The 15,804-nt window shown below is 32.7% G+C and overlaps 1 protein-coding gene and 1 long non-coding RNA gene across 2 annotated transcripts in view; one reads left to right on the top strand and one right to left on the bottom strand.

Moving 5' to 3' along the window:
• LOC123710169 overlaps positions 1-12,766 on the bottom strand; it is a 60,045-nt gene extending 47,279 nt beyond the window's left edge. Inside the window, exons 1-15 of the mRNA XM_045661918.1 lie at positions 12,644-12,766; positions 11,941-12,070; positions 10,735-10,930; positions 10,111-10,243; positions 9,006-9,138; positions 6,968-7,217; positions 5,448-5,638; positions 4,831-5,067; positions 4,265-4,386; positions 3,757-3,889; positions 2,872-3,014; positions 2,390-2,495; positions 1,537-1,652; positions 961-1,143; positions 246-408 (exon numbers count right to left, since the gene is read on the bottom strand). Coding sequence (XP_045517874.1) covers positions 246-408; positions 961-1,143; positions 1,537-1,652; positions 2,390-2,495; positions 2,872-3,014; positions 3,757-3,889; positions 4,265-4,386; positions 4,831-5,067; positions 5,448-5,638; positions 6,968-7,217; positions 9,006-9,138; positions 10,111-10,243; positions 10,735-10,930; positions 11,941-12,070; positions 12,644-12,678 — 2,271 coding nt within the window. The 5' untranslated portion in view covers positions 12,679-12,766. The remainder of the gene's footprint in view (positions 1-245; positions 409-960; positions 1,144-1,536; positions 1,653-2,389; positions 2,496-2,871; positions 3,015-3,756; positions 3,890-4,264; positions 4,387-4,830; positions 5,068-5,447; positions 5,639-6,967; positions 7,218-9,005; positions 9,139-10,110; positions 10,244-10,734; positions 10,931-11,940; positions 12,071-12,643) is intronic.
• Positions 12,767-13,270: 504 nt separating this feature from the next.
• On the top strand, positions 13,271-14,804 carry LOC123710056. The gene is made up of 3 exons (XR_006753789.1): positions 13,271-13,352; positions 13,458-13,579; positions 13,656-14,804. It is a non-coding gene; the product is annotated as an uncharacterized LOC123710056 (long non-coding RNA).
• The last annotated feature ends 1,000 nt before the right edge of the window (positions 14,805-15,804 follow it).

The raw sequence follows: 15,804 nt of genomic DNA, 5'->3' as shown, positions 1-15,804 counted from the left end.
AATATTCTAACTTTGCTGGTAAAAATATGTAATATGTAGAAACTACTTACTTAAACTTAACGGATTGAAAAAAAAATGCAATCAAATATGTGCAGCAAAATATATGTATTTTTTTATAAATTTCGTATTATTATTAGCAAAATAGCTTCTATTAATCTAATTACGAATTCAATTAATACTACCTATTACGTTAGCTAGCTATAACCAACAAATTAATAGGAAAACCAATGATTTTACATACTCACATGTTGATGGGTATCATTATGCACTTTTAACTCAGTTTGGACCTTAGCCCCAGGCGATACTAAGCCCAACCACTTAAATGCAGGCCGTAAGGAGGGGTGTCGTGTATCGTAATTTCTCTGTATGAAAGCTGAGCATTTCCATTCTTTGCTCTCTGCATTTAACCTGTTTATTATATTATTACTCATTTTTTGTGCTTGTAGCCAATAAGTAGAATTGCGTTAAGTTAAGGTTTTCCGGTGAAACTAATTAAAACAAGAAAATTTACGGAGCCTGAATACATTTTAGGCTTATGAATTATATTTGATGTATAACTCCCCAATGGAGTGGAATAGACACATTTTTGATAGTACAGTCAAAATCTGTTGTAACGACATCGAAGGGTTTACTCATAAAACGTAAATGGTCGTAAAAACTGATAGTCGTAACAGCCGATGACGTTGTGAACGGTTTTGAGTGAAGTTCAATGCCTAATTATTCGTGTAAAGGATTGTAGGGACCGTAGGGAACGGTAAAAGCGTTCCGTAGGGACTCGTATTTAGGATCAAGTTATACGCATGTGCGTCAACTACTCAACGTTAGAGGCGGCTGGCATAGCGTATTTTTAAGCTAAAACACATTAAATGCAGTATATTTTTGTATACGAAAATAAAGTATATATCTTTAAAGACTTCATAATACTAGCATATTTTTAGAGATATCGATAACATTACTCACTGAATCACATCTGTATCGGGAAAGTGGTTGGGTAGCGGTTGCATTTGTAAATTAAAGTGAGTTGCGATAGGTTCTCCCGGCTGCAAATTTATTGTTTTCGCACCACTGACGTTCCAGTTTGCCTTTACACCACTTACACCATACAACTGTGTCGCTTTTATACAAATGTCCGTTGATTTGATTCTAAAAATATCAGCAATACGAAGTAATCGCTTATTTTGTTTCACGCTATGGCTGGATAAATAAGCTGTAGTAGTGCTTTCTATACCCGATAAATAATTAATTATATTATTATGAAAACTGGTTAAGTGTAAGTAGGTAAATTATCTAGTTTATGTAATATATGGTCAAATAAAAAGTTTATTATTTAAGTTATGAATTCTTAAACATAAACGTACTACGGGATGTAGTACGTTTATGTTTAATGTCATTTAACAACAAAATTCTAATGTCACTTGACAAACAAAGTATATTTTCATCTATTTTAGCACAGCGCGTTTATGAATATAATGTATGTACCAGTATACTACCGATTATTGAAATACACCAAATAATGTATGTTTAATAATTCATTACCTTCTTGAATGCCTAAGCTTTAACACAGACGGTTCAAGGACAAATCTGACAGGCACTACCTCCCACCATACTTCTAGCTGACAACAAACTACATCACATAGTTCGCGTGTCCAACTCTAAAAATCATAAAACAATTTTACTACTTATTTATAAAAACTACAAAATATAAATTATATTACATAGTATAACATTTTACGACTAAATGATAAATCGCGTTGAGCGACTTTGTCTTGTTAGAGAACTGCAAAGGCACGTTCTAGCAACAATTTATATACGAAGCCGAGCTTTTCTTCGAAACAATGTTTGCCGCTACATGTGAGGTAATGCCGCTTGAATTGAGGATTGTGTCCTTATGTAGGGCGGACATCAGCCCGTTCGGGTAGTATGATTGTTCGCGTCCTGATGATATATAAGGCAAGGCATATAGCCCTTGAACAAGTGGAATAGGCCGGGAGGTGTCTTATGTATGTCATGTCCGGTAGGGTGAATTCTCAACTCGGGCCTAATGATCGTGTCCAGTAGTGTAAATCTACGGTGAAGGTCGAGTAGATTCGCGGCACGTCAAGCCTCGCCAGGTGAGACTCACGTACCCGAGAGGCCCAGCGAACTACGAGACGTATTGTGTCCAGTGGTGGTTAAATTTTGAGTATTACTTTAAAAGCTTGAGTTGAGCATGGCCTCACTTGTTTTTAGCCAAAAAAATTTAAAAGCGTTAAATTTATCAAGTTCAAAATGAGCGATTAACTATTCATGGAGATAAAAATGATTCTATTGTAATATTAGTCTATATAGTATATTTATTTGTTTATGACTTATACATAAGGACAATTTGAATATACGAAGAGTATGTTACCGAACAAACTCCTGGTATTCCTTCCTCATTTACGATATCAGTTTTCACAATCATAGGATCAAAATCCACTGGAAAACTTTCTTTTGGTATTTCCTTTAAAATTAACCTGCAATAAAATTGCTTTCCTTAAAAACATACATTTGTAACTGTGTTTAAAATTTAAAAACTGTATTAATATACTTATGTGTATCGTGGGATTCCTTTGTTATTAGTTTTTGAACTACTGTGATAGAAACTTTTGCAAACAAAGATTTAATAAGACTTTAAATTCTCTATAACTTATACGTTAGTGGTATATTAATATTATCATTGTAAGTTCTCTGCTTTATATCTACACAAATATTAGAATGAGAAAAAAATTTAATTTGGTTCGTTTGTGTTGTTTAGCATCTCTTAGTAAAATATATATTTATCTTTCAGAAATAAAACCTTTTAAAACGTCCCGCGATACGAATCTGACACAGACTATTAATTGTACTAACATTAGCACAGCTCTGTGGATTCCTAGTATTTGACCAACATCAGGCACTCGGATCATGAGTTGAGTCACCGATCTTGGAAAGAGACGACCTTGGGCTGACTCAACTCTCACTGCTTTTGCGTCTTCACTGGCAACATCTTTTGTCTGTAAAAATATTGTGCAGAATATTCACTAATATTTTTATGATAAATTAATCAATATGATGCTCCCATTAGTTTGATGTTATGATCAATATAAAACTAATGGGAGCTTCATAGTGACTACAGAACGATAAGATATGTAATAAAATCGTATAAAAAATAAAACTTTTTAATTGTAAAATTTGATTCGGTACTTTTAGACGAGTTACGTCTAAAAATACCGAAGTCAGTTTTATATGCCTCTAGTAAATTAATCAATAAAGCTTTTTATAAATTTGACGGATATTGAAATTATCCTAATTCTTGGGATTGATTTGCTCCAGTTCAAACAATTTGTAAGACTCAAAACTTAGCGATTAAAAAGAGTGGCGGAAAGTTTCTTGCCTTCCATAAATACAGTGATTTAAGGGGAGAAATCACTTCGAGGCGTATACTTAATATACTAAATTAATGGAAATGGAAAATTATGGTAATATATTAATACTTTTTACAATTAAAAAGATGGTACTTGTCTAAAAATACCTGAGTCAGTTTTATATCCTGACCTCGTCGATTTTTTTAATTTAAGACATGCCTGTACCCACGCGACATTTTCGTTTGGCATACGTGCAATTTGTGCACAACCAAGGTTGAAACCCTCGATCTATGGCTTAACCTTACTATTGAAAAGCTAAGACTAGACTTATAAAAATTTAAATCATACTCAGTTTTTTTTGGTGTTTTGAGTACAAAATAGTTTAACCTACTTTCATCTCACTCCGGTTAAACTTAGCCTCATCACAGAGGTCATCTTCTCCGATCAGTGAGGTTTGAGATGAGGTCCAACAGGAACAAACTCCCCATGGTCTTACACTCCAGTAATAGGGATACGTTACTGGACTAGAAAAGTGTACAGTGTGTAAAGGTGAAGGATATTGAGGCGCTTATTGTTTAAACTCCTTTATCTTAGTAGTAACAGTAGGACATGTAGACGTAATCATTGTTACTTGTTTTAGGTGGTCCTCGATCCTCGATTCCGCAGGAACGATGATTTGTGTGGTTTGATTAAGTCAGATATTTGTTGGCTAAAATCCTGTAACTTGGTAAACTAAAAACTTAATAATATATCTTTCTACGAACAAGTAATGAGGAATCTAATCAATAATTTACAAAAAGTTCTTCAGTTTGTATATCCATTATATTATATAATCAGTTTTACTGAGATTCAACAAGAATTGAGCGGTCTATCAGCGGTCAGATTATAAATTAAAATACCTGTGATTCAAAACTTCCACTGTAGCAGATAACGATCGGCTTGGAAAAGCTGTCCCGAGACGCACGTAATACTCGCAAGCTTCATCATCCTCACTACGTATATCGTAGTCTTTATCGTGAGCCTATAATACATGAAAAAAGGAGAATAATTAATCTTTTCGACATTTTTTAAATTAAATAATTTGACGCTTACAGATTTATACCCGTCGTGGTAAGCGAGACTTTACTCTCTCTACTACTACACTACTCGACATACCTATTCCATAACGAGTAGTATGGTCATGTAGAAAGATTATGGTACTGCGCCAATGAACACAATCAATGCCAGTTGGCTCGCTAAACCGCTCTTTTCTTTCCTTTTTTTCAGAAACGGTATGCCTCCGTTGTAGGGCAGCATGCTCATCTGACGTTAAGTGATACCACCGCCCATGGACACCCTCAATGCCAGAGGTCTTCCGAGTTCGTTGTCTTTTACGAGTTCGTACGCTTTATTCTCGAAGGAAATTCTTCTAAATAGTCGTGCTTCTGAAAACTTCAAATGGTTTGTGGACCTGTAATAAGCCCACCTCCAAAGTAATGTGATCCGGCCTAAACCACAATGCATCAGCCACCACATTTAAAGACCGCACTATAGCCGTGGAGCAAATTATTCTCAAAGCTGTGGTGTGTAGACCCGGCTCCGTTGCATAGCAAACAGCTAAGGCCCTCGTGGTCCCGCCTCCTGACCATCGAACCGGGCTGAGCCAGAAGCTATCACTAGCAGCACCTCCAACTGTTTTACCTTTACCAGAGTTAGCTGCAATCTGTTGAAACGTAATAACGAGTTATAGGATGTTTGTTATTACTATATACCATTGAGAGTACAATAGAGTACAGAGTATACAGACTCAAAATGGTGGCCCAGTAACCTTATTTACTTGATTCTTCGTTGATGTAAATTAATTGTGATGAATATATAACCCGTGAACTGTTCACGTGTTATCCGTTCAAAGTAAACAGTAATATCATAGTATTGACGTACGAGTATGTATACACAGATATATAAATAATTCAATAATATATGATGATAATTAATCTTTACCAAGTCATATAAAAAAATCTTTTGCATTTATATCTTTACGTACACTTCACAGAATATAAAATATCTAATTACTTCTGTAAACATTGTTTAGATGACACTTACATCAACACAGAAGCTCAGCCAGGCATCTTCAGGTAGCAAAAAGAAATTAGCATGTTTCTCAGCGCAGAAGAATAATAACGACGCTCGATGAACATCTCCTAAAAGCCTCGACCCTAGATCTAGTACATCACGTGTTATTTTTACCGTCTTCATGGACTCCATATGAATTGATGTCAAGTTTGGTACAAGTACTGAAAAACATGTATTATTATGCTTTTACGTTTGCCTTCATCTTTTCTATTTTATGTGAACTGTTACTACTATTTTATGAAGTTCGTTCGTATCGATATGGCCGCATATCTCAAATTATAGTTTTATTTTACCTTACTCGTGAATTATCTTATTTAAAAACCAATAGATTTCTATTGTTTGAAAGCTAATGAAAATTTAAATAAAAATGAAACAAAATATTGAAAATGAACATTCAGCTTTTTTTATTGAAAGGTAAGTTTGAAGAATGTTTAACTGACAAAAAATACAATGCCCCTTAAACCAAAAGGTGAAAATTCATTAACAATTAAATCAAACGCTAGTTAGGTAACCCAACAATAATTAAGTTTTAGGAAATAAATTAGAAGCGTAAATAAATGCAAACAATCACCGCGTTTAGTTTTTACCACACTTATTAGTGTCATTTAAATTTATGATCCTTTAGATAAGCCATGTTTAATTTTGTTAGCATCGCAAGCTACCCCTAATTTTGTGATAGTTATAAGCTCATATTTTAAACCATTAAAGTCACTTGTTACCCAGCTTCAAACAAATAATTTTATTTAAACATCTCCATACAAACACCACCACCATACTTAATTCGCTTAACAATTAAATTTTATTTCAAATACTATTCGTGCAAGCTTTTCAAAACTTTCTATTGTATCAAGTAGTATGAAAACAACAATAAATCGGAACAAACAATAAAAGTGACAAAACAAATGCTTGTTGTAATAATTTATAGGTGTTTCTAACTCGAACATTTGAGTCAGTGCATAACATTCACTTAGCCAGTAAATCTAACGCTTTTTGCCGTGACAGCTCGATTCTTGTAATCGATTTCACAAACTATTTAATCAAATTTCTAAGAGTATGTCTATTGCCAATATTTCGTATTAAACAATCGTTAAACTTCATGTAAACATAATAGTTTTACGGATATTGAAACAAGACTAGATTTTAATTCTCATTAAAAACTGTGACTAAAAAAATTACTAACTAACTACATTTAAAAATGCAATAAATATGAACCGAAATATTTTACAATATTGTATTATTTCGATTTATGCATTTTAAATACATGCTTACATAGTGTTACAATACAAACATTAGTCTGATGTCATATATCAACAATATGAAACAAATAATAGGTACATCGCTTACAGCAAAAAAGTTATTTCACTTCACTATGCAGCCTTCATTAAGTCACTTTATGTAACAATAAATTACCTAAATTATTTGTAAGGTTCCTTAGATATACAGATAACCGAATAAATAAAACTCATTTAAATCAAGCCTTAAAAACTTACTTTCAAGTATTGGTGGTTGCATATAACAAGCGATTGGAATCTTCAAGGATTTCCCAGAAGAAACTCTCACTAGCAGATCGTCGGTGACGGACAGCACATCAACTGGACGATAATGTATTTTAAATTCCGCAGCTGAACCGGAAGTTACCACCAGACGAGAACAAAGTTCTATATCTAGTTCACGACGTTTTGGAGGCGACACGGATAGACGTAACTCAAACTTGGATATATTTATGAGACGGACTGATTCCTAAAAAATAAGTACCTTATTAACAAGAACCTTAAAAGAGGAAGTTTAAGATATCAATGTTGATCAAAGATTTGGATCAATCGAATCAATGATATGTTGCAACTTAGCAACATGCATTGCTATGCCGACAACCGCACTGGGGATAACTTTTACACTGATCGAGCAGGTATTTCTCGGGCTCTTGTCGATGAGTACCGGAACAAACTTGTGTCTGACGTCGAAGCTCTTCTACGAGGAGTCTCGGACTGGGGTAGAATAACTCAAGTCCAATTTAACCCCAAGAAGACACAAGTTTGCGCATTTTCCGCTAAAATAACTCCCTCTGTCGCTATACCGTATCCAACGAAGATCGATTCGAATCGTCAACGACCAGTCATTTTCCGTGCGTCTTAATCCCTTGGCGTTGCGTAGAGATGTGGGATCTCTGTGCATCTACTCCCGCATTTACCAAGGAGAGTGTTCAGAGAAGTTGTTCGGTCTAATACCTGCAGCTGAGTTTCATTATCGGACGTCAAGGCAGAATGCAAAGTACCATCCGTATCATTTCGACGTCCGTCGTTAAACAAATTAGCTTTTTCTTTTTCGGCAGTATTTGCCGCCCACCACTATGTGGAACCAGCTGCCCACTGAAGTATTTCCGAACCAAATCGACTTAGGGCCCTTCAAGAAAAGAGCGGACCAATTCTTGAAAGGCCGGCAACGCACTTGCGAGCCTTCTGGCAATATGGGTGTCCCTGCCCGTTTGCATATTGCATTGCATTGCACGTTTGCAAAATAAGGGTCGATGCAATATATGTACGTAACGTATAACTTTTCTATGGAATGTTCTAGCCAATTATAGTGAATCACAATATTACGCAGTCTGCCTTGGCATCGATATAGAACTTATTATTATAGCAAATATTAATCCATAAAAGATTAATTAAAGTGAAAAAGCAATATTATTGTAGATATAGTTTAAGGTTTTTACGATGTTAGAATCTGTTATACCATAATTGTGTATAACTTTAACTGTTTAATTGAAGAATTGTATTTCTATTACTTTAAAAAAACAGGACTTTTAGAGCCAAATCATTTAAACTTTAACAAAACCAAGGTTTTCACGCTTAATTTGTGAAATATTTTTGATATGTGGCATAGACACGTACATACTTCTCGTCGTCGCATCAGTCGTCAAGTATCATTTTTTATTTATGAAACAAGCGTAGAACAGAATTTGAATGCGGGCTTCATATTTTATTTCTAACTTTTTCTGTCACATACATCAATCAAATTCCCGGTATATTTTTGACGAAGTCACAATTTGATTTTGTTGGACGCTCGAGGTGAAATTAGCATGTCGAATATTTCACCAACGAAAACTTCATACGACTTCGGTTGCAAAAATAACAAACAAATATGTGCGAATCTAACATTTTGGTCTTTTTAAATTAATACGAATTTATCCTTCATTATTTTATATAGATACTTAAATTTATTATGGAATTACACTTAAACAAATGAATCCAGTGGCAATAAAGTGGTTTGTAGGGACAATTTATGACAATATATAATATTGACAATTTATGAGTGTAATTAGGCGTGAAATGTCAGTTGATCATCAGCTGTTTTTGTTAGCTGTGGAAGGAATCTTACCCATTACGTTTATCCTTACATACACTGTGGTACCACTGATCTACTTTGATGATGGAGCTTGAAACATTGGGTCTTTATAATATTATTTTTGTTATGGACAGACTACTTTTAAAAACTGTTCTTTCTTTATACATACAGACTACAAGTTCTCACCGTATGCACATTTCCTAAAGTGAAGTTGACAAATTCAATTCTTGGAGGTACGCAAATCATGTACTCTGGTAATGGAGGTTGCAGTATTAGCTTCGGGGGTAGTGGAGGTGGAGGTGGAACTGCTTCCCCGATACTATGGAATAAAACTGATATATTGACCAATATTATATTCAAAGTCTAGTAGTCTATAAAAAGGGCACATATTTAGGTCTATATACCAATGAACTTCACGCGTATCATCCGGCGGTACCCATACATACTACAGAATATTTTTTTACATACAATTGATGCTCAATTACAACTGTCAAATAAACTTTTTTATTAAAGTAAAAACTTAAAATTTGAATTAAAAAAATTCATAGAACATTCGTCGCATAAAATAAAATACATTTGAATCTGCAACTTAGTAATAAAACTTTTTCTCTTTTTATCGCGCTTTAAAATTAATTTGCTATCATAATCAATAATTGCATCATAATTTTTAATCATAATAATAAGCCTGCCTTTGCCTTTTAATAAATTTAAGAAAAGCTGTTTGTTTAAAGGCTTACTATAAAGTTAACGATTATCTAGATTCTAGTTGATGAAAGGGCCTGAGTGCTAGACAGGCTACTAATTATTTTGCGATATTTGTTTTAAAATAAGTGTTGTTTGATGATTTGCTATTTTAAAAGAGTACCGAGAGTTTTTTACACCGGCTTTTTCTCTCGGCCTACTCTTTGCCGATGAGTAGCGACGTCTACTTATTCAAATTTAATGACGTATATGTTTACGAATAAGTGATATATGTATCTTGTGTTCCATAATAAACACATTTTATTTTATGTATATGAATCAAAATAAAATCCTTGTAGGATTGATCTGAAATAAAGACATTGACGCGATTCGTTTTATTATCATTGGTCAAACGGTGAGCCTTATGTCTGGCGTGTCTTGTACTTTACAATCTCAACTTTCTGTAATTATTCAAAGATATTATTTTGTTATTTGTACTATTATTACATAAATTAATCAATCTGTTGACCAATCAAACGAAATAATCGGCTAGCGTTTTTCATTCTCACAAAGTAGTTTAAACTTATTCTAATTTAGTGGTTTAACAAACCTGTACGATTGTATCGTCGAGTTCTCAACCGGAAGTAACACAGTTTTGCTTTGTATATTCGGCTCATAGGGTTTATTTGTCAAATCACCGGAACTTCTATTAAGTATATTCTTTATCCATAACCTTGCGTCACCTAAAATTGTATTGTATTATCTATAAAAGTATTAATTAATTACAGTATTAATATTATACTTCCTTAACTCATAAAATCAATGAGTGTTATATTGAATGACACGGAAATATGTAAGTTAATGTATGTGATTGAGATGCCGTACGGTAAGACGCGGTCAGTATGACGTACATATTGAATTATAATTTAATTAAATCAACAGATATTATGTTAGCTTCTCTGCATATTTATGATTTTAAAATTATCATCGAATATGGTTTGATTTGACTGTTGACGTCTACTGGAATATTTTAATATGGTTAAGACCTGAGCTAGAACGTGATACCAAGGGTTAGTAATTCTGAGTCGGGAGTCAGTCTTAGCGAAAACAATAACTCACGTACGTAACGTACGTCCTTTACGTTATTAACAAGAGCGGCACTCACTCTACCTAATATTTATAAAGCAATGGCGATAAATGACGGGCCTTGATAAAGGGTAGGAAAACCACATACAAGCGGCATCTTGTTCTATAGTTGGCTTCAAATCCTTTCTAAGTATGGTCCAAGACTCTTGACCGCCACTTCCAGTTTCTGGATACATTTTGTAAATATTTGGAAGGGGTTCTCTTGATAACCGCTCTGCATACTTATTTTTTAACTTCTTTTCTTTCTCGTTCAATTCTTTACACTCCAATGAAAATTCGTCGACCTGGAAAATTGAAAATGAAACGAAATAAAAAAAGAACGTAAGAAAATAATTTTCAAGAAAAAATGTATACAAACGAGTCGGTAAAATATAAGCGTAATCGTGACTAAGACACTTAATGTAAAAATTTTATTATCCAAGAAAACAAAGAACCAACCAAATTTAATTACTGCCAGCAAATTTTATTTATAGATCACAGACAGTGGATATACCGTAGGAAAAGAACAGATATAGTTATGTATATGTCGTAGTAAAGTAGTTAAATCAGAGAGTTAATTGAATCTCTAGACAGTTAATTAAAAATCGATATTCAATCAAGTTGCTAAAGTTCCGTCAGACAAGTGAGTGAACAAAACGTTTAACGAGTTTCCTAACCTAACCATTTACAATAAAGCAAAACACGGAATTTCCAAGCTCTCAGTTCGACACGATCACACCGAAACAACAATAACAAATGAAATAATCATGGCGGAGTCTTGTTTTACCATCTTGTTATACATTGTTAATCAACACGCTGGCTTAAAGCTAAACGTTTTCGACGCTGCTTTATTTAAATCAAAATACAATTGAATATCGACATTTAATTAACTGTCTAGAGATTCAATTAACTCTCTGATTTAACTACTTTACTGCGACATATATATGATATTACGCCTTATTTATGTAAATTATAAATGTAGTATACATTGCATTACATGCCACAACTATTTACGGGTCTTGGCGTAACATTTCCATCAAAACAAAGATAATTTTGATAAACGGACTCTATGGTGTCACGATTTTCACGATTCAAGTTAATTTCCCACAGAAAAAAAACATGCATTAGTCGAGGCCGAGGTTTAAAACCCACAACATTAACCAAAAAGAAAACACTGGTGGTAAGAAAGCTAATAACAAGGCTATCACTGCTCCTTGTATACCGAAAAAATAAGACACAAATTTAACAATATATATTAATAAATATAATGCCCAGGTGAGGTGAGTCGTTTTTAATATAGAAATATTTAAAATACCCATTCGCATTGTCCGATTAAATCTGATTCATCATCCTTTTCAGTCAGGCATGAGACAAGTGGAGGTAAGTATTCGACATCACGAAAAACTTCCCGAAGTACCGGTCGCACGTCTGCGCAAATTATTTCTCTGAAATCGAATATCATAACGCCAATGAAGAGTCTCGACAATTTTTAAAATACAAATTGTATTTAGTAATACCAAATTAAAAAAATCGTTGAAAGTCATCAAATCACACAGAGAACTTCTTCAAATAGTCGATGATTATTAACTTATTATTCCGATTCAAGGGAAAACGTGATCATGAACGTGCCCGTAATTCATAGAGCATCGTCGAGATTATTTTTATTTTACAATAACGTCCTAATTTAATTACTATATATAGGTATACTTTATCTATATCTATATGTTCTAATAATATAAACACGAAAGATGTATCAGTTGGTGACGAATAAATACAAATACTACTGTACTGGATTTTTATAACATTTCACCATTAGTAAACATACATAACATCATAGGTTATATTTATTTATAAAACAAATTAAAATCGGGGCAGGTATTAGTTAATATTTAAATAAAATATATAAAATAAACAGCCGTTATTAATACTGCAATTACATTAGTTCGTTTTAATACGATTGAAAATGAATACGCAAACTAACAACCTACTAAAACTAAATATTTTCCAGATGATCTTACCCTCTATTAGGTAACAAGGGTAATGTATCACCCATAGTTAATATTATTAATATTTAAAGAACAAATACATTCGTAAAATTATACTGACGAGAAAAAAACTTAAATAAATGTTAGTTATTTCAAAAATCCTTGCTGAGAAGATATTGTCAAACATTTAGTCATAGACTGTATTTAAATATTTTTCAAATGTAGCGTAGTAATATGCAGACAATACGTACGTGTTCATTAGCGACATCTGTAGCGAGTGCTAGCAAAATAAAAAAAATCGACAAGGAAGCTGACCATAACAATTTTTTATAACATTAAGGTAAAAAAATATGTTTGTCTTTCGTTATAATGAAATATTTATCAAAACAGAATTTATATCGCACATTCGTTTTTTTATATTTGCGCCATCTCTAGAATTTTACTTAACTAAATAGTGAACGAAATTTTTTGCTTAAAGTAATATTTTGTCGACATTTTGCAGTTTCACTGTACATACCATAGATGGCAATTTAACAACTTTAAACCTGAATAATATTAATATTTAAATATTCGTTTTAGTTTATTTTGTTCTTATTTACGTGTTTAAATACGAGTAAAACGAAAAGTTGAGTTCGAGAGATGTTGTTCTGCATGATATCTAAATTAAAAAAAAAACAAGAAGAAAAAGAAGCTGAATTCTACCAAAAACAAGATTGTTTACGTGTGATCTTGAATTTCTTAGGTTAGTATGATTTATATTTTCTTTTATATATTTTTTCCGAATAGTTAACAGGTATAATAGCCTAAACTTTGTTTTATTTTATAGAATATTTCGTTTCTTTCGCAGGAAATCTAGAGGATGTAGGAGTCGATGCAATAGTGAGAACTATTGGTAAGCTCACTGATTTAGAGCAGAAAGATATATTAAATTCCAGAGCCAGTACTTTAAAGAAATCGCTTCCATCACTGGTAAAATTTTCAATACTTTTCAAGTAAATTTGAATAAAAATGTGTGTGGTAATAACTTTTTCATTATTTTTTCCAGGTGTAATATCAATACACGCAATAAAATAAGGTGTCTGGAGTACACCTGGAAAAAAACGACGTCATAAACCAACAGTGTCTCATTTGGTCAATTTTGACATGGATACTATTCCCAACAAAATAAATGAATTTTATAATGTTACAAAACAAGTCCTAATATTGAGAACACTTGCTGGAATTAAGAGAAAGCATAGGATTTACTGGATGTCGGGAAAATCTTCGCCGAATATTATTGGCTAATGGCTATGAATTTAAGAAAAAAAAAAATGAATGTTCTTTGTTAATTACATGACATTAATAAAATGACATATCCTGGCCATGAGACATTACTATTTAAGATCTATATCATTGGAATGTGCAGAAAGATAGCCAATAATTTATTTAGATGAAAATTATGTCCATAAAAACTACAAGCCCAAAAAATTGTGGCAAGGTCCCTCTTCAAGTGGTGTTATTGAAAATATTTTATCTGGAAAAAAGTACATAATTGTATAAGCCGGGTCGGAGAAAAGTCCTGTGCTGAACTCATTATAAGTATTTAGCACTGAATGAAAAATGTCCATGATATGAACGCTGCCAACTTCAATAAGTGGTTTGAAGAAAAGCTCCTACCCAATTTAAATGAGCCAAGTGTAATTGTTATGGACAATGCCAGTTACCATTCTGTTATAGTAAATAAAGCCCCTACGACTCAGAATCGCAAACATGAGAAGGTGAATAGCTATGGTATATGGTACTCTTCAATTTGAATAATATTCAATTTGAAGAGTACCATATGAAAGCAGAGCTGCTATGTCTAGTAAAACAGTATAAACCAGAGCCAATATATGAAGCCGAAGAAATTTTAAAGCACAATGGTCCTGAGGTATTGAGTCTACCTTCATACTATTGTGATCTAAGTGCCATTGAGCTGGTATGGAGTCTGGCAAAACGCAGGGTAGCAAATAAAAATATTAAATTGAGTACAGAGCAGTTAAAACAAGTGATTAAAACAGTCATTTGAAAATGTAACAGCAGAAGAGTCGAAGAAAATGATTGTTCATGTTGTACATGTGGAAAATAAATATAAAGAAAGGGACAGGACTACAGAGGAACATTTAGAAAGTTTCATAATTAATGTGAGAGACAGTGATAACAGCAATGACTCTGATGGATCTATGCATATTGATTTTTTGGATTCTGATTTTGATTATTCCGAATAAAGTTGTGTTTTATAAGAAATATAGTTTTAGTTTTGCATGCAATGCTAGTCATTTTAAGTATCAATAGTAAAAGACTAAATACATATAGTATTTAATTTCATAGAAATACAGTTACTATCAATGTAAAAAAATAATAAAATAAAATCAAGTATCAAGTAAGTCCACAAAATATATCAATCTTTTAGGGATACCATACTATTTATTTTTTAATTTGCCGCGCTTTTTCTCTATTTTTTTGTACAAATCCCATGTCAATCAGTGAAGATGCAGCTTTCTAATTGTGAAAGAATTTTTCAAATCGGTCCAGTAGTTTTTGTGTGAAAACATTACATACATACACAAACACAAATGTTTCCTTTATATAATATTAGTATGTATTGTATTTGGTACCAAGCATAATCGACTCAGGTAATCAAGAAATCATTTAAATCAGAGCAAAAACATTAAAAATTGTAAAATTGTGTCTAATTTTTATTGTATATACAGTGGTCATATAATTAGAAACACTTCTTATGAATAAAGAAAATATAACTTCTACGCACAAATTTTCGTAGAAAGTATTCACATTTTATAATTAAAAATCATACAATAATATAGCCACTAAAATAAAATAAAAACTCATTAAATTAATAAAATATAAAACATCGTACTTTTAATTACAAAATGAGTGCACACACATGTCGGAGTATATTTTCTGTTACTGGCCGCTTGGACGCCTAATTAGAAACATTTTAAAAAAGCAAAAGTTTCCATAGCTCGTTATTTTTTTAAAATTAGAGAATAACATTCCTGTCTTTTTCTATTATTTTTTTACTAACATTCCAATGAATACAGCCAACGTTCTTAATTCTTCACCACCAAACGCTCTTTTATTGTTGCAAAAGATTGTTCCTGTGTGCAATCATGAGTTTATATTTAGCCGCATTAGCTGAAATGATATAAACATTA

This window comes from Pieris brassicae, chromosome 5, assembly GCF_905147105.1.
Source record: "Pieris brassicae chromosome 5, ilPieBrab1.1, whole genome shotgun sequence".
Taxonomy (NCBI): domain Eukaryota; kingdom Metazoa; phylum Arthropoda; class Insecta; order Lepidoptera; family Pieridae; genus Pieris; species Pieris brassicae.
The sequence above is the reverse complement of the archived record's forward strand: the minus strand, read 5'-3'. Positions and strand labels throughout refer to the sequence as shown.